Genomic DNA, 20531 nt, shown 5'->3' with positions numbered 1-20531 from the left:
ATCATTAAACAGTTTAAAATTTTTTATTTAGAAAATAATCACTTTATTTTATCAAATTTAAGAAGATCGTGGTTTTTAGAAATGTCATCTTTAGTACAAGAACAACATTGTTTATTATAGTTGTAAGTTGCCACTGGTTATAAATTGTTTCCTAATTTCAGAGGTGTTAAAATGCAGGATTATCCACATTTTAGAATTAATAAAGTTAGTAATTTAGCAATCACTGAGACATCAGAAAAGGCTATTGAAAGGCGTTATTTAATTCTCATTCTGAAGATGAGTGCGAGTGAGGTGAAAATGGAACTAGAATTCTAAGCAGAGAGCAGCATATGTCATGGACTTTCATGAGGAAGGAAGGTGCAGCATTTCTGTTTAAAGATGATTAAAAAGACCAGTGTCTAGAGCCTAAAGTACAAAAGGCAATAACACAAGATGAAATTGGAAATGTAGGAACTTTTATAACAGTGAAAGGTTAAAAACTTTTGAAGGTTTTTAAGCAAGAGGGTGTTTTAAGATTTTTTTTTTGTGCGTTTCTGTGGATCTAGTGAGGACAGTCTGTTGGTTAAGAGCAAAAGTGGTTATTAGGAGGTAAGTTGAGAAGTGATTTTGATTTTTGATGAAAAATCAAATAGGACTAATACTTTCTATTTCCCCCCTTAAAGTAAAGGTTTATTTATTTATTTTTTTTAAGATTTTTTTTTAATAGAGGCATGTTTTTATTTATTTGTTTGTTTGTTTTGTTTATACATGCACTGGGTACAGTCAGAAGCGCGGGAGGGTGAGAGAATTCACCAGAGCCAGAGCGGGGAGCAGAGCAGGCAGAAGGACCGAAGTACACTGCTGAGGGGAGCAGCGGGCGGCAGGAGAGGTCTGCGCGCCATGTGGGACCCTCCTCCCATGGCTGGGGAGCAGCCGGGGATCGAACCGGCACCACAGAGGTCGCAACCCAGTGCTCTACCGCTGTGCCACCGGGGAGGCCCTAAAGTAAAGGTTTATTTATCTTTAATTGAGGTAATATTAGGCTATCCCCATCAGGAGGTGCAACGCTCCACCAAATCCCCCCATAGTCCACCACCATAGCCCACTAGGCTTCCTTCCTTCCTTGTTCTTAGGCCTCCCAGACTCCTCCCCCCTCTGGATGCTTCAGTTCTATAGTCAACTTTGAAGGGTTAGTTTTTAAACTTGTCTTTATTTGAACCTTAGTTTAGTTTCTCTATATTCCACATATAGAGACACTATATTCCACATAATAGTGACACTATCCAGTATTTATTTTTCTCCTTCGGACTATTTCGCTTAGCATTTTCCTTTCCAGCTTTCATCTATGTTGGCACAAATGACATGAGTTCATTTTTTTTAATTGTTGAGTAGTATTCCATTGTGTATATAAACCACGCCTTCTTGATCCGTTCATCTGTTTTGGGGCATCTATGTTGTTTCCATATCTTGGCTATTGTAAATAATGCTGCAGTAAACATGGGAGTGCAAAGTTTCCTTTTAAATAGTGTTTTTGAATTTTTCTGGTACATGCCTTAGTGTAGAATTATTCCACTATGTTTAGTGTTTTGAGATACCTGCATATTGTTTTCCATGAGGGCTAGACCAGTATGCATTCCCATCAGCAGTACAGGAGGGCTCCGTTTCTCCACATCCTCGCCAGCACTTGTTGTTTCTGGTTTTTATGATATGGGCCATTCGCAAAGAGGTGGTATCTCATTGAGGTCCTGATTTGCATTTCCCTGATGATAACTGATGATGAGCATTTTTTCATGTGCCTGTTTGCAGCCTTTATATTTTGATTGAGAAGTGTCTGTTTAGTTATTTTGTCCATGTTTTGATTAGGTTATTTTCTTTTTGTTGAGTTGTGTGAGTTCTTTGCAGATCTTCAGTGTCAGTCCCTTGTCAGATGTATGGAGTGTTACGTCTTCCTGATATGCCATTCCCTTAATCATTACATGAGGGAGCTACTTTTATTTTTTTAAAGATTTATTTATTTTTATGCATATAAGAGCTGGGATACAGGCCAGAGGTGTGTGGGGGGAGGGGGAGAGACAGAGTGGGGAACAGAACAGGCAGACTGACTGAAATATACTGCTGAGGAGAACAGTGGGCAAGTCAGGAGAGGTCTGCTGTGTCATGTGGGTTGCTCCCTGGCCAGGGATTGAACTCGTGCTGCAGTGGCTGTGGATAGCCTTGCAGGTTGTGTCTTAACCCCTTGTGCCACCAGGAAGGCCCTGAGGGAGCTACTTTTAAAGTGAACAATGGGGCAGGGTTTTTTTCAAGGCTGAGCCTTGCATGGACTTTTCCCCATCTTATTACATGTGTGCACTTCTATGCTAAGTTGTACAGATCCAAGCTGGTTTTGGCTGGTCCTGTTGTTTGACCTTTAAAAATTCCACCTAGAAAAACAATAAAGGGAAGAACATGGGTTCTGTGAAATGTCAAATGTTGCTGTTTTGTAAGGGGTAAAGGTTTGCATGGGTAACAAAATTATGTCACAGTCAGGCAATAGGAAACTAAGAATGATGAGGTCTTTCAGTTTTGATATGGATCCAACATTGGTTCTATGTAAAGAAGGAATTTGCAGGTTGATGTACATTACTTATCATTGTGTTAAAAATATCATACATTTTTATAAATAACACAGAAGGGTAGGTAAGAAACTAATTATAATAATTATTCAGTATAGGAACTGGGTGAATTGGGACAGGTGTTTGGAAATTTTTTAGTGTATGCCTTTTTATATTTTTTATTTTCAGCAAAAAAATGATTTATCCATTCTAATGATAAAATTAATAGAATTAAATCCTAGCAAAGCTAAAAAGTAGTCTTTATATTTTAAAAATTGAACGCATTCTCTTTAAACATGGCAGAGGAAAATCACAATGGAAATTACAAAATATTTAGAATAAAAAGAAATAAAAAATACTATATATCAGAATTTGTGGGATGTACCTGTAATATCTTGTAAAAGAAAATCTCTAAACTTAAATGAAAATGTTAAAAATGAACATATTTTATTTAAAAAGATGTTAAACCTTTTATGACTCAGATGTTAGAAAATAACAGCAACTCTGATGCTGAAAATAATAGCAGAGGAAGAAAAGCATGGAAAGTTAAAACTGATTTTAAAAAATTACAGAAATCTGGGGTTCTATTAAAACAAACTTAATTTGAAATGATCAACAAGAGACAAATATCTCACAGAATTGTTGATCATAGTAAAGAAAAAATGCAAAAACACAAATTATAAATTATAGGACATTAGAATTACTTTTTTTTTTATTTGGTAAGGCAGCATTATAAACAATGTGAATCAGCAAGCCCATATGCTAAGAGAAGAGATTTATAGCACATGTAACATGTTTGAGTAAACAAAATTCCTGAAAGTTAATAAAAAACTGGAATGCAAACAATATGTGCACAGAGCAACAAAATGATAAAGAATATTAACTGGAATTTTACAGAAGTGGTCATCTAAGATGACTGTTGAAAACATAAAAATGATTCTCAACTCATAATCATGCTAGTAAAATTGAAGATTTACATGTCTTTATCTGTGTTCCAGTTCCAGATATTTAACATGGAGAAATATTCCCATATAAGTACTTGGATACATATATAAAATTACTCATCTCAGAATTTTGTATTATAGTAAAGCATCAACCTACAGCAATCTAAAATTAATGGAAACAATCTAAATTCCACTAGGAAAACTTAAGAATTTGTTTATTGTGGACTTCTAGTGAGTCCGAGATCTGGGACATGCCGGTGAGGGAAATCAGACATGGGGGACTGTCATGTCCAGCATGCAGCAAATCTTTATTGTCTGAATGTTCATTATATACTATTTTAATTGCAGCATGTGTAACATCAAAGCATACCATATAGTGATAACACATATGAATGATTTGTCTACTTTCTTACTATTATCTATTTACTTCAGACAGTAGGGTACCAGGTGGTTAGTTCTCACACACATAATCTTATCGCCCCCTAGCTAGAGCCTGGGAAGTCCACTCATTATTTTTGTTATTCTCAGACTGTGGAGATGTAGAGGCCTGACTCCACGCAGGTCACTTTCCGGGCACTCAACACCAGGTCCTGTCACTCAGAGGTTTTCCTCCGAGACGCATGTGTTTTCACATGCCTTAGGGACTCAGGTCAAGGCCCTTCTGCTCACTACATGGAGTCTCTCCCAATAGTTTATGAAAATTTCATATGGATACATTTTGGAATTGTAAACACAGAATGACCAAGTTGCAAAAAGCTAACACAATTTGGTATCAATAATGAAGTTTAAAGACACTTAGAAAAGTTCTTTACATAGTTTCGTGTTGCATAGATATATATATATGTGCTGATCATATAAAAAGTGCTCAGAGAAAATAAACACCAAATTCATGATAGTGGTTGCCTGTGGGGATTGGTGGGAAGGGACATCAGGGTAATGGGATACTTGAGTAATGTCAATACTATCTGTAATGTCTTCTTTAATATTTTGCATTTCATTATTTTTTATTTGTTATATATATATATACTCACATGTAAGTTATTCCTTCCTAAAAGTTTTATTTTTAAAACTGTCAAAAATGTTATTGGTGGTTTAAAATCCTGCCTTTGTAAATTCCATTAGTTGTCCTTTAAAATCTGAGAAATATACCAGTAATGGTTGCATTTAGTGACTTACATTCAATAGCTTTATCATTTTTAAATAAAAAATAAAATACCATTTTCTCATCTAAAAATGGCCTTGTTCCTATACCTCTAAAACACAAACATAAGTTGATGTTACTTCATTAACAAAAATAAAAATAGAGCCTCCCTGTTGGTGTAGGAGGGTAAGTCTCAGCGCTAGCACACCTATAGCCTGAGTTTGATCTCTGGCCAGGGAACTAACCCACATACGGCATAGCAGACCTCTTCTGTCTTGCCTACTGCTCCCTATAGCAGTGTATGTCAGTAAATCCGCCTGTACTGGTCCCCATTATATCTCTGGTGAATACTCTCAGGGACCCCTCACCCCACCCCCACCCCATACCTCTGGCCTACACACCAGTTCTATGCAAAAATAAATGTTTTTCAAGTTAATAAGAATAAAATTATCCTATTCCAGTAAAAAAAAAAATAAAATTGATCTTGGTAAATTCTGAGATTCCTTCCAGCACTAATGTGTACAACTTTGATGTTTGCAAACAAGAGAAAATCTTAGTTTTACTTGACAGTTCAGGTTTAACTAAAATGTTGAGAATTATGAAGTCAATTTCCTTTACAGATTGTTATTTTCAGACTACTTGCCTGTTCTCTGTTAAGTAATCATCAATAATCTACAACAGAGTCAGCAAGCTTTTCTGAAAAGGGCCATACAGGAAATATTCTAGGCTTTGACAGTCAAGGTTTTTCAAATGTCAGAATTTCTTGACTCCGCTGCTGTAATGGAAAAGCTGCTACAGATAATACTTAATGAATGGGTGTGGCTGTGTGCCAATAAAATTTACAAAAACAGACTATGGGCCACATTTGGCTTGTGGGACATAATTTGCTAACTTACGATATACAACACTCAAAAAAACTACTTCAGCAACCAAGTTGTACTAAATTATCCCATATTACAACTTGGGAGGTGGAGGCATGGACTTAAGTGGCATCATTCAGGTTAATTAAAGAGACCATATTCCCGGTAACTACTTGTCAGTAAAAAATTTATGTAAATGCTTATAGAAGATTATTTTTCTTCCTCTAAAAGTAAAGTAAGTTGAAAGAGTCAAATCTCTCAGCTTTTCACTACTGAAATCTTTAGACTAGAAATTCTACATTGCTGAATCTTCTTTACAAAATCATTTTATGTAGGATTTTTCAAAGGTTTTTCTAGCACTTTTAATTATTCAAATGTAAAAGCAAATATAAAATCTGATATGATTTATTAGGTTTTTTAAATTTGGCTATCATTTAACATCTATAAATAGCTTAAACATAAAATATAGTATGTTTAATATATAAATAGATTTAGGCAATGTAAATAGTACAGTTGTTTCAGTTGTTTTCCAAGATCAGCTTTTTGAAGCAATTACCTTATGATGACAGGTTCTGCCATCACTGAGAATTTATCTACATTTGTATCTAGTGTCTAGGAAGTATATTTTCTCTGTCGAGTATCATGGGCAAGAGGGTAGTATGTATTGTGTGTGTCCGGTAAATATGACTTTTCTTTGTATGACAAAAGTAAACCTACCTTGCTTACATTTGAATCTATACCTCTGAGGACTTTTACATGAATGAAATTACCACAGTGCCTTTTATCTCCAAAATAAAGTCAAATAGATATCCTCACAGTATTATTTTAAAAGAGATTGATCTTTTCAGGGAAAAGTCGCTCTACCAGGTAACTGATTATTTTTTTCCCCATCTAAAAATTGAATTTATTTTTTTCAGGGACATCAAACCTGACAATATATTGATGGACATGAATGGACATATCCGTTTAGCAGATTTTGGTTCCTGTCTGAAATTAATGGAAGATGGAACGGTAAATAAAAATTAATCTTAAATTATTTTATCCACAGACATTTCCTTGTTACATGTCTTTATCTTCTTTAAAAACCAGCTACTTATATATTATCCATCTGTCCTTTTTCTTCCTGTGCAGCACCACCTTCCACAAACTTAGACATACTTATTTGTATGAGGGTTTTTTTATGAAGACATGGGACATTTTAAATTGCATATATTAATGAGCTTAAGATTGATACAGTGTATTCTTTTGTTCTTTCTTTAGCTGAACAGTTAATTATTGTACTTGAGATATTTTCATGTTTCCTGAGAGGTGAGGAATATAAATCCCATATAGAAAAAGAAAATGCTACTCCTTTTTCACACATATTTATTTTGTCTTTCTCTCCTAGTTGTCTAGTTAACTGAGAGACAGTGTTCAACAAATGTTTTATTTAATCAGAAATTCCTCTGGATTGATTTAGATTCATACTACCTTTTGTTTAAGATCTGTTAACTTAAATTCTGCTAGATCCCTGCAGTTGTTTTCTTTTTTTCTTAAAAGATTTTATTTATTTTTGCATAGAAGAACTGGGGTGTAGGCCAGAGGTGCGGGGGGTGAGAGGATCCACCAGAGACAGAGTGGGGAGCAGAACAGGTGGATTTACTGAAGTACATTAGTATACTGCTTAGGGGAGCAGTGAGCGAGACAGGAGAGGTTTGCTGTGCCGTATGTGTGGATTAGCTCACTGGCCTGGGATTGAACTCAGGCTGTAGTAGTGATAGTGCTGAGATTTAACCACCAGCAAGGCCCCTTACTTTTCTTTTATTCAAAAGTTTATATGCTACAATTTATTCCTTAGCTTTGTTTTTACTTCACTTTCCTGGCTGTATAGCAAAAGTCCAAATGTACATCGTTTTAATTGGCAGAAACTGAGAATAGTTTAGTATAATGCATTCCAAAAGTCATGAAAATGTCATATTACCCTGCATCAGTAATTTGACTTCTGAAAATTTATCCTGAGATAATTATAGAAAGAAACATAAGAGAGGGAGGACTCCGCCATCAAGGTGAACTGTGGGTTCCAGGAAAGTGTGGGCCTGCCAGCGGGGCTGTTGGAAACCAGCAACTACATGATCCCCTTTTGGAACTGAGTAAAGACAGGAAGGGTTTAGCAAATAAAGGTTAAGATTGACATGTAGGGGAAGAGACCAGCAGCATACAGAGACTCAGTGATCTTCAGGGACAGCACCTATCAACCCATCCACAGCATCAATCTCCTTGTGGAGTGGGGTGTAACAGTGTTGGACTTGGTCTGGTCACCAGTTCCTGATATCCCAGAAGGAGCACCCCAAAGAGATGCCCATCAGTACCAGTGACACAGTGGCCCACCGCATAGAACAAATTAGAAAATGGACAACAGGGAGAAGGAAAAATACAAATAGCCAAGCAAGCCCAAGCCCTCTGGGGAAGGGCACAACACAAAGAAAAAAATCAGTCCCCAGAACTCAACAGCAATGACATGGAAGAACTTCTATGCCTACCAGATAGAGAATTTTAAATCACCATGATTAAAAATCATAAAGAAGATGAAAAGAAAAAGAATGATATGAGAAATATAATTAATAAACTGAAGACTGAAATTGGAAATGAAGGAAGGTACAAGATATTAAAAGATTAATGGAGGAGATGAAGAACTCTGGGAAAAGCAATGAAAGCAGAATTGATGCAATGGAAGAATGAATCAGTACTCTTGGAGATACAGATATAAAAAGAACTAACAAAGAAAAAGGAGAAGTACAAAGGAAAAAGAATGAAGAAACACTCAGTATTCCTAGAAGAACACCAATTACACAATGAAAGGAAACCTACAGCAAGATACATAATAGGAAAGCTTCCAAGGAAAAAATAATGAAGCTGATGAGGGGGAACAAAAAGATAACCTATAAAGGAAAACCAATCGGGCTGACATCAGATTTCTCTGAAGAAACACTGTGGGCAAGAAGAGAATGGAGTGACATATTCAATAAACTCCCAGTCAACAAATGCTGACCAAAATTAGTTTACCCTGCAAAGCTCTCCTTCCTCTATGAAGGAAAATAAGGACCTTCTCAGACAAACAGAATCTCCAGAAATTTATTACTACTAACCTCCCCCATTCCAAAAAATACTACAAGAAGTTCTAAAGCCAAAACCAACAGAGGAATGAATAAGAAGAACAGAATAAGGTATGGAATAAAATTACAAAAAGACAAATAAAATGGCAAATACAGATGCCAACATATCAATATTAAGCTTAATTGTAAATGAGTTAAACTTATCAATAAAAAGACACAGAGCAGCATTATGATTAAGGGGACAATGTATCAGGAAGTTATAACACTCTCAACATAAAATTACCAAATGAAGGAGCACCAATATATATAAGACAATTATTACCAGCTCTGAAGACAGACATTAGAGAATGCATACATAGTAGGAGACTTCAACATACCACTTTCACCAATGGACAGATCAACTAGAAAAAAAATAAACAAGGACAGTAGACCTCAACCTCATGGACAGACATCTGTAGGATACTACATCCAAAAAAATTCGAGTACATACTTTCTCAAGTGCGCACAGATCATTCTCCAGCATTGATAATGGTGTAATGGGTCACAAGACAGACATCAACAGATACATTAAGATCAGAATCATACCAGATATCTTTTCTGATTATAAAGGTATCAAACTAGAAATAAACCATGAAAAGAAAGTCTAGGACCATATGGCTTCACAAATTAATTCTACCAAATGTTCAGAAATGAACCAGTGCCTATCCTACACAAACTCTTTAAAAATTGAGAAAGAAGGAATACTACCAAATACGTTTTATGAAGCCAACATTACACTTAAAACCAAAACCAAACAAAGACACCACATAAAAAAGAAAATACAGCTCAATCTCCCTAATGAACACTGATCCAAAATTCCTTGCCAACAGAATCCAAAAGTGCATTAAAGGATAATTCACAACCAAGTGGGATTTATTCCAGGGGCCCAAGGATGGTTTAACATCCAGAAATCATTTAATGTAATCCAACACATCAACAAAAAGAAAAATAAAAACCATATGATCATATCAATAGATGCTAAGGAAGCATTTGACAAAGATCAACATTCATTTATAATGAAGGCTTTCAAAATTCTTGAGATAGAAGGAACCTACCTTAACGTGATAAAAGTCATATATTCACATCCTCAGCCAATATTGTTCTCAATGATGAAAAGCTGAAAGACTTTTCTGTAAGATCAGGAACAAGACAAGGAAGTCCACTCTTTGCCACTGCTTTTCAGTATAATACTGGAAGTCCTAGCCAGAGCAATAAGACAAGAGAAGGACGTACAGGGGATTCAAATAGGGAAAGAAGAAGTAAAATTATCAGTGTTTACAGACAATATAATATACATAGATAACCCTAAAAATGCCACAGAAAAACTAATTAAAATAATAAACCAGTAGTAAAGTAGCAGGATATAAAATCAACACTCAAAAATCAGTAGCCTTCCTATATGCAAACATTCAATCTGAAGAAGAAATTAAGAAAGCCATCCTATTTACAATCGATACCAAAAAAAATCAAATACCTGGGAATAAACTTAACTAAGGAGGTGAGTGACTTACACAAAGAAAATTATCCAACATTGTTAAAAGAAATAGAAGACAAAAATTGAAAGACGTCCCTTGTTCATGGATTGGAAGAATATTAATATTATTAAAATGGCCATTCTGCTGAAAGCAATTTACAGATTCAGTGCAATCCTGATAAAAATCTCAATGACATTCTTCAAAGAAATAGAACAAATATTGATGAAATTCATATGGACCCACAAAAAAACCCTCAAATAGCCAAAGTTCTCCTGACTAAAAAGAATGGAGCTATCACACTCCCAAACTTCAACTACACTACAAAGCCTTAGTAATTAAAACAGCATGGTACTGGAACAGAAACAGACACACAGACTAGTGGAACCAAATCGGAAGACCAGAAATAAAGCCACATGGATATGGACAACTAATCTTTGAAATAAGGACAGTTTGTTCAATAAATGGTTCTGGGAAAACTGAACCACCACATGTAAAAGAATGAAACTAGACTACTACCTTATACTGTGCATGAAAATCAATTCAAAATGGATAAAAGAATTGAACATAAGACTTGAAGCCATAAAATATATAGAACAAAATATAGGTAAAACACTACATGGTATATATCTCAGTAACTTTTTAAAAGACTCATCCCCCATCACAAAGAAAGTGAAGGAAAAGATAAACAGCTGTAATTACATCAAACTGAAAAGGTTCTGTACAGCAAAAGAGACATTAGCCAAAACAAAGAGACACCCTATTGATTGAGAGAAAATTTTTGCACTCCATATAACTGATAAGGGATTGATCACAAAGATCTACAAAGAACTGACAAATCTCAACGAAACCCAAATAAACAATCCAGTCAAAAAGTGGACAGTACAGGTAAACAGACACTTCTCCAAAGAGGAAATGCAAATCGCCAACAGGTATGAAAAAATGTTCAACATCCCTTATAATCAAGAAAATGAAAATCAAAACCACAATGAAATATACTACCGTACACCAGTAAGAATGACACATATTAAAAACACTAGAAACAAATGTTGGCAAGTCTGTGGGAAAAAAAGGAATTTACATTGCTGGCCCAACCACTATGGAAAGCTGTGTGGAGGGTCCTCAAACTATTAAAAATGGAGCTACCCTACAACCCAGCAATTCCACTCCTAGGACACAAAAACATTAATTCAAAAGAACACCTGCACCTGTATGTTTATTGCAGCACTATTTACAATAGGTAAGCTATGGAAACAACCCAAATGCCCTAAAATAGATGACTGGATCAAGAAGATGTGGTATATGTACACAATGGAATTCTATTCAGCAACCAAAAAAGATAAACTCATGCAATTTGCAACAAAATGAATGGAGCTAGAAAGCATTATGCTCAGTGAAATAAGTCAGAGGGAAAAAGAACAATATCGGATGGTTTCAGTTATGGGAGGAATATAGGGGAACCAAATAAGGGATCGGAGGAAAAATAATAGCAATAAAAAAGAAAACAAAATTAACAGACAATTATAAAACACTCTGCAGGGGAAAGGGAGGGAGAGGGGTCAAAACGGGAGGAAAGAGCACAAGGGACTGTGGTGATGGTGCTTGGGGGGTAAATTGGTAGTGGGAATTCTATGGGGTCAACACTTGAGAGGAGAAAGCAAACATTGCACAAAAATGAACAATGATGTTAAATATATATAAATAAATTATGTGGCCGTTTTGATTACGATGTTGTAACTGGCACCAAATTGTCCTTTCACTGTAGGCAGCTGTAAAACTGGACATAATATTTGGGACAACTGTTTCCAGGCATTGAGGAATAGGTAGCACTTGCCTGTTACCTATAAGAGAAATGAATTAATGATATATGCCTCTTAATTTTCCAGGATTAGATTGATTGCTGACTCTTATTCAGAAAGCTAGAGTTAGAGCAAACTATAATAGTCCTACAGAATTGAGAAGATGATCAGATTTGGAGTAGTTGAGATAGCAGGGTGTAGAAGTGTCCAGATGGGGCTACCTCATGAAGGTTGAGCTGTACAAGTATAGTATCAGACCGTATGAGACTTACCAAATAGTTGATGCTTCCCATTTAACAATAGGTTACTAGAATCAAGCAATGCTAGGAAGAAAATAGGGCTAAGGGACAATTGGAATTTTGCCTCTGGAGAGCTAGTTAGCACTTTTGTAGCATTTAAAATTTACTTTAGGTAATAACCTAAATTCAGGGTCCAATAAAAGAGTTTGAAATTGGTCCTGCCATTTAAAGGGGCTGAAGATGAATTTTAGACTTTCTGTAAATCTGCCCTCAAAGAATATAACCATCAGTCAATTCATGTCTAGAAGATCTGTCAGTATCTTATTGTTAAATAGGAGTTAATACTCTTCAGGAGGAGGTAATATATTCCATATATTCTAGAATGTTTTGCTGATGACACTGACCAGCATTTAGCTAGAAATCATTGAACCAAACAAAAATGGTGGGTGGGATAGGGAAGGGATTATGATCGAATTAAAAAATAAAAAATAACCACTACAAAACTGGATAGCACAGATGTTGGACTTTGCACACACAGACTTAGTGAAACCATAATAAATATTTAAAGAATAAAAGAAAAATATCGTGATAAGAATTACACAGATCAGGAATCTCAAGACATTCCGAAAGTGAAAAGTATGGTAATAGACATATAAAATTCATGGGAATAGGTTAACAGTCATTAGAGATGAGAGACAACTCAGTGAAACTGAAGACTAATCAATAGAGATGATCTAATCTGAAGAACAGAGAGAAAAAGATTGAAGCAAAATAGATTCAAGGATTCATTTCATTGGAATTCTAAAATGAAAAATGAGTGAGGGGCTGAGGAATAATAGAATGAATGGCTCAAAGTTACCAAATATGAAAATAAAAAAGCACAGACCTATGAGTTTTAGTATGTTTTAAAGTTGTACAAGGAACCGCATCTGGCCATATATTGTTAAACTGGTTAAAACTATTGATAAAGAAAAATACTGAAAATAACCAGGTGAAAAAGTAATAATAACTTGTTTTTCATCCGAAATCTTGAAATGTTATTTTTAAGTGCTAATAGGAAAAAAAAAACCATGTAAACCAAGAATTCTGTATCAAGCAGAACGATCCTTCAAAATGAATATCAATTTAAGGCCTTTTCAGATAATTAAAGAAGAGAGATTAATCTCTAGCAGGCCTGCATGCTAAAGAAAGTCTTTCATGCCAAAGGAAATGATACCGTTTACATGCTTATATCTATAGGATAAAGAATATCAGATAGGGTAAGTGGATAAACAAAAAGACATTTCTCGGGGTCAGAATGGGAGGTTTGCAATTGTATGGGGGAATATAAAAATAATATTTATTATTTAAAAAAAATTTATGTGAAAAGTATGTGACTATTCAAAACAAAACAATGTTGTAATGTGGATTTATAACATATAGAAATAAAAGATATAACAGCAGTCACACAGACAATGTAAGGTAAATTTATGGAATTATACTACTCTAGGATAACTTTATGTATGAACTATAATGTGGGACATGAATAGTACCGGGTATGACACAAGAAGGGGGAGAGAGCTTGGTGCTCTTGAGTTGAGTAAACAGATTAAAGTCATGGTGGCTGTGGTATCAGAAAGTTGCAGGCCACAATTCCAGAGAGGAGAGAGCTACATGAAAAAGAACCCCAGGGGAAGAGCTAGTGTTTCCCTAGTCCTCCATAGTATCAGCTGGTGCTTCTCTCCTGGAGTCTAAGCAATTCCTTTTGCTCCCAGACTCATTAAATAACTTGGTGATTCCCCTTTTTCCTTTAGAAATATCCATATTAGAGTCTTGCATTCTCCCATTCTCATCTAGACTTCCAGCGGCCTACTGCAGAACCGTTGTCCTAGGACTACCTTCCTCATCAAGGAATTCTGTGTTGCTCTGTGGTATTGGAACCTCCATTTCCTGGATTCCACATCTGTCTTTCTCCTGATTTGATAGTAGTTGTTCAAGAAAGGTTCTGTTGGAAGCAAATAATTTTATAATCTGCAAAGTTGGATTCATTTTCATCCTTATACTTGACTGACAATTTGACCATAGTAGTACAATTTTTAAATTATTTTTCTCTTAGAATTTACAAGGTATTACCTTGTCTTCTAACTTACTGTTAATAGGTATAATGCCATTATTATTCTTCTATTATATTTTTATGTATATATATTTTTTCTTACCCTTCTATTATAACCTTTTATCCTTTCTCTGGAATGCTTTTAGGATGTTTATTCCCAGTTCACTGAAATGTTAAGATTATATGACTTGTGGGGAGTCATATATCTGGGAAACTGCTTCAGTTTTAATATTTCCCACATTTTATGAATTTCCGAATCAACTTAAAGCTTGGCTCTTGGGCCTCCCTGGTAGCGCAGCGGGTTGAGCGCCATGCTATGAAGATGCCCGCAGTCTCTGCAGCGCGGGTTTGATTCCTGGCCGGCCAGGGAGAAACCCACATGGTGCAGCAGACCTCTCCTGTCTCGCCTGCTGCTCCCCTCAGCAGTGTGTTCAGTCCTTCTGCCTGCTCTGCTCCCCACTCTGTCTCTGCTGAATTCTCTCACCCTCCCATACCTCTGATCTGCACCCCAATTCTTGTATAAATAAATCTTTTAAAAAGCTTGGCGCTCATCTTTGAGGAAAAAAAAAACACCTGACTTTCCTAAGTCAATTTCCATGAGGGGGATTGTCCTGCTATAATTCTTTTTCTTTGTCAAAAACTCTTGGTTATTCATTGCCATTTGTGTTTACATATGATTTTTTTTTTAAAGATTTATTTAGTTATTTATACAAACACTGGGTACAGTCAGAAGCACGGGAGGGTGAGAGAACTCACCAGAGCCAGAGCGGGGAGCAGAGCAGGCAGAAGGACCAAAGTACACTGCTGAGGGGAGCAGCGGGCGGCAGGAGAGGTCTGCGCGCCATGTGGGACCCTCCTCTGGTGGCCGGGGAGCAGCCGGGGATCGAACCGGCGCCTCAGAGGCCACGGGCAGCCTCGCAACCCAGCGCTCAACCGCTGCGCCACCGGGGAAGCCCGTGTTTACATATGATTGTTAGGATTATATGGTTGGTTTGTATACATGCACATATTGTACCTGCGTACAAACATCCAGTCAAACACGAATTTGGAGACCTGCATTGAATTTAGAGATATATTTGGTGGAAATTTATGTTTATAATATGGAATCTTCTCATCAATGAATATCTCTTTCTTCATTGCTTTAGGTTTTCTTTTATGCCTGCTACTGAAGTTTTACAATGTTCACTGTAAATCCATTGCTTTTATTTTTTCAGCTTTGTTCCTAGGCATATTGTGGATTTTTTTTTCAGTTATAAATGACTTAAAAATTTGTGCTTTAATAGCTTGTTGCTATTCTTTAGGACCATACTTGATTTCTGTATTTTCATCTTGAATCTAGCAAGCATGCTAAGTTTTTTCTTTATTCGTTCAAAATAATTTGCAGATTCTTCTTTATTTTCTATATAGACAATTATGTAATTCACAGATAATGACTGACTCCAGGTTTTGTGCTTTCCAGTCTCTACATAGGATATTTTTCTTCTCATACTCACAGTGGCCTTCAGTACCCTATTACCCAGTAGTAATGGGGAGCTTTTTTGCCTTTTTCCTGAATTTAATGGTGTTTTTTTCTGTAGTTTAAAATTAGTGTGATATTTTTGGTAAGCTTTTGACATATATTATTTACCAAGTTAAAATTTCAATTTCTGATTTTGTTTTTTGTTATGATTGTTACTGTTGCAATCATATTATTTTCCTAGATCCAATGAAATACTGGGATTTTTTTCCTTTAATCTGTTAATCTGTTGAATGTTGTTTGTCCAATTTTGAATTATCTTTTCTTTGGATAAGCATAACTTTATCATGAGGTTGTATTGATATATTTGAACAAATTGCTAGATGAAGTCTGCTATTTTATATTGGATTTTTATCTGAGATTCACACCTTTGATTGGCCATATCTGAGAATAAAGTATAATTTTCCTTTTTGAATTGTTTTGTCAATTGTTTGTCTAGGTTATTTTGGCCTTATAAAATGAACAGAGAGCTGTATCCCCTCATCTTACCCATTTTGGCTCTAAAACAGTTTGCATAATAGAGGGGTTGTATGTTTCCTATATGATTGGTAGAACTCAACTATTAATCACCTTTGCCTAGGTGAGGGTTTTGGGTTTTTTTCCTGGTAGATTTTATACTATTGATTCAAATTTTTTAATGGTTATAGGTCTCTTTGGTTTTCTATTTCTTCCTGAGTCATGGTAAGTGTTTTTTTCCTTGGAAATCTGTGTATTTTATCTGTGCTTAGTTCTACTGGTATACAGTTGTTCAGAGTGCCCTCTTCCTGGTTTTAAAATCTCTTTTACATGTTTAGTTTTGTTCCTTTTTCCATATCTAATATGCTTTACTATTGTTCAGCTCTACATATTTTCCAACATTAGTGAGAGCTCTTCTATCAACCATTAAGTTAGATATGTGCCTTTTCATATTAATAGTACTACATTTGCTTATTTAGTTATTTCTAGTTTTATTGTACTGAAGAATAGGCCAGTGTGATAACAGACTTTTGGGCGTGTGTTGATATTGCTTTTTTGATTTTGCAGCAGCCAGTTTTTAATACAGTTTTTGTGTTTGAAAAGAATACATTTTTTTCCCCTAACTTTTAGGTGCAGACTTTTGTTATGTACATAAATAAGATTGATGTTAATTTTGTTGTTCAAGTTTTTTATATTCTTGCCAGTTTTATTTCTTTCTGAGCTATTACCTATTATTTTTTAATCCTTACTGTGATGTTGAATTTATTCATTTTCCCATATAATCTAGTTTTCAAATTTTTGTGGCAATATTGTTAGGCATGTATTTTCAGATTTGCTGTTCTAGGGTGTTTTCTTTTGTGATTATGTTAATGGTATTAAAAAATTAATGAATTTGTCCGTAGAATCTATTTTGAATGATTTTAATATAGCTTTCTTAACTTTCTTTTAACATCTACCTGATGTATCATTTTATCCCTGCGCTTTTAACCTCTCTGTGTTCTTACGTTTAGGTACACCTCTTTTAAACAAATTATTGCCAATTTAAAAAAATAGTTTATTTGGATTTTGTTTGTCATCAGGAGCAACAACGCTGTCATTTATAGATTTCATTATCAATGTTTGTTAACTTTTAGTGTCTTGTGCTTTTTCCTATAGGTTTTGCTTTGTTTGTGTGTACGCTTCCCCCTCTCCCACTGATTTGGTTAATGTTAGTTTTATTTCTTTTTCTTTACTTCTTTGTAACTTATACATTCAAATATTTTGATATTCATATTAAAATTTTTAGCCTTTATATTTCACCTAAAATATAGAGTTAATCAGTTTCTCTGCTGTATTCCCAATCAAAACAAGACATTTATTTTATTCTGTACTATGAAAGAGATCAATCCAAAGAGACTTAAATATAAGCTGAAAGTATAGAACATAGATGAGAGCTTTATGACATTGGATCTGGCAATGATTCCTTAGAGATGGCACCAAGCAACAGGTAGTAAAAGAAAAAAATCAGTTGAATTACAGTACCATTAAAATTTTCCATGCACCAAAGAATGCAGTCATTTCAGTGAAAAGCCAACATGGAATGGAAGAAAATAGTTGCAGATCATGTCTAATAAGAGGTTATATCCAGTATATCTAAAGAACTTCTGCAGTTCAATAACCAAAAGAGTGAATAATATCATTTGAAACAAGCAAAAGTCTTAAATAAAAAGGATAAACTCCTGCCATTTGCAACAACATGGATGGAACTGGACGGGATCATGCCCAAGTGAAATAAGCCAAAAAGAAAAAAAAAAAATACCGGATGGTCTCACTTATAGCAGGAATGCAGAGGATTCAAATAAGGGATCAGGAAACAAAACTAATTATAATGAAGTAAAAATCAAAATCAACAGGCAACTGTAAATCAGAGACATATTACATGGGGGGAGAAGGGAGTAGGATCAAAACAAGGGTGGGAAGAGCACAAGGGACCATGGTAATAGCTCATAGGTGAATGGGTGGTGGGAATTTTATGGGGACTATAACCAAGATGAAAATGCATACATTGTACAAAAATGAAAAATGATGTAAAACTATATGATGGAAACAACCCAAATGCCCGAAAATAGATGACTGGATCAAGAAGATGTTGTACATATACACCATGGAATATTACTCAACAATCAAAAAGTAAACTCATGTAATTTGCAGCCACATGGATGGAGCTGGAAGGGCTCATGCTCAGAGAAATAAGCCAGAAAGAAAAAGAAAAATACCAGATGGTCTCACTCATAGCAGGAATTTAGAAAACTTAAATAAGGGACCAGGAAAAAGACTAATTATAATAAAGAAAAAATCAAAATCAACAAGCAATTTATAAACCAGAGACACACTATGGGTGGTGGGGGAATGGGAGGAGAGATTAGGGTCAAAATAAGGGGGTGGAAATTGTATGGGGAAAATGCATACATTGTGCAAAAATGAAAAGTGATGTAAAAATATATAAAATTAAATTTAAAAATATAATTAAAAAATAAATAAAAATTAAAAAAACACAAAAAAACAAAATTTTTGAATAGACATTCACCTAAAAAGATATGCAAATGACCAACAAGCCTATATAGTCAATAAGAGAATTCAAATCATACCATCATGAGTTACCACCTCACACCCATTAGGATGGCTGCTATTTAAAAAAAAAAAAAAAAGTTTAGGGCCTCCCCTGGTGGCACAGCAGTTTAGCGCTGGGCTGCAAAGCTGCCCGCAGCCTCTGCAGTGCCTGTTTGATCCCTGGCCGATGGCAAGGGTCCCACATGGCGGGACAGACCTCTCCTGCTGCCTACTGCTCCCCTCAGCAGTGTACTTTGTCAGTCTGCTTGTTCTGTTCCCCGCTCTGGCTCTGGTGAATTCTCTCACCCTCCTGCACTTCTGACTATACCCAGTGCTTGCATAAATAAATAAATCTTTAAAAAAAGAAGAGTTTAGTGGAAAAATTGGAATTCTTGTGCACTCTTGGTAGGAATATAAAATTCTGTAGCCCTTGTGGAAAACAGTATTGGTAGTTCTACAAAAATATCAAATAGTACTGCTGTATGATTCAGCAGTTCCATTCCTGGGTATGTACTCCATGTAATTGAAGCTGGAACTCCAAGAGATATTTGTACATCCAGTTTATAGCAACATTATTTATTACTAGTCAAGGCACATAGGCAGTCTAGGTATTGTCAACAGATGAAGGGATAAAGAAAATGTAATTGTTACATGCAGTGTAATATTATTTAGACTTGAAAGGAAGGACATTCTGACACATGATGCAAAGTGATAGATATAAACCAGACACAAAAGAACAGTATTTGATTTTACTTTGAGTTGCCTACAGTATTCAAATTCATAAACAGAAAGTATACAATGGTGGTTACCAGGGCTTGGGGGGCAGGGGGAAAAATGAGTTATTTTTTATGGTACAGCTTTAGTTTTCCAAGAAGAATCTTAGAGAATAGATACAGTGTGAATGTGCTAAATGCCTCTGTGCTTTATACTTAGAAACAGTTATGTTGGTAAATTCTGTTATGAGGATTTTATCACAATTAAAAGTAATAAATAAAAATAACAAGTAAAAAACAAAACCCAAGAAACATAGGATACCTTAATCTATTTGTTTCCTCAGTATCATGTTATTAATATTGTTCAGTATTTTAGTTCCATTTCATATTTTAACTCTGATGTCAGATTTTCTAGGAACACCTACCCTTGTGTTAGTTTTTTCCAGTTTGCTGAGTTGATACCTTCTGGACCACAGAAGTACTGTGAATTATTTTTTTTTTTAATTTTTTTTTTTATTTATACAATAGTTGGGGTACAGGCCAGAGATGCAGGAGGGTGAGAGGATTCACCAGAGACAGAGTGGGGAGTAGAACAGGCAGATGGACCAAAAACACTGCTGAGGGGAGCAGTGGGTGCGACAGGAGAGGTCTGCCATGCCATGTGGGAATTTCCCTGGTTGGCCGGGAATGGAACCCGCGCTGCAAGGCTGCAGACAACTTCACAGCACTGCACTTAACCCGCTACACCACCAGGGAGGCCCAGCACTGTGAATTAGAGTCACAAATGATGGGGTTATGTTACCTCAAATTAAGAAAATTTCTTGAAAAGGAATTTTTCTTCATATATTTACAAGTCAAGATACCAAAACATAAAATGCCTTTTCAGTCACCTATTCACTTAATTTTTAATTAATTCACCTTTTCACTTAATTTTTAAAAAAGTTTATGCATACGAGAACTGGGGTACAGGCCAGAGGTGTGGGGGTGGGGTCGAGAGGACCCACCGAGA

The 20531-nt window shown here is 35.5% G+C and overlaps 1 protein-coding gene across 11 annotated transcripts in view; it reads left to right on the top strand.

The window, feature by feature from the left end:
• The window catches only part of CDC42BPA (CDC42 binding protein kinase alpha), a gene marked incomplete at both ends in the record, with an annotated part of 264693 nt that overhangs the window by 112884 nt on the left and 131278 nt on the right, over positions 1-20531 (top strand). For all 11 annotated transcript variants that reach the window (XM_084252980.1, XM_084252987.1, XM_084252988.1 and 8 more), the window contains one exon: positions 6433-6526. In XM_084252980.1, the coding sequence (XP_084109106.1) occupies positions 6433-6526 (94 nt within the window). The remainder of the gene's footprint in view (positions 1-6432; positions 6527-20531) is intronic.

Source organism: Talpa europaea, assembly GCF_964194135.1.
Source record: "Talpa europaea genome assembly, chromosome: 14".
Taxonomy (NCBI): Eukaryota; Metazoa; Chordata; class Mammalia; order Eulipotyphla; family Talpidae; genus Talpa; species Talpa europaea.
The sequence above is the reverse complement of the archived record's forward strand: the minus strand, read 5'-3'. Positions and strand labels throughout refer to the sequence as shown.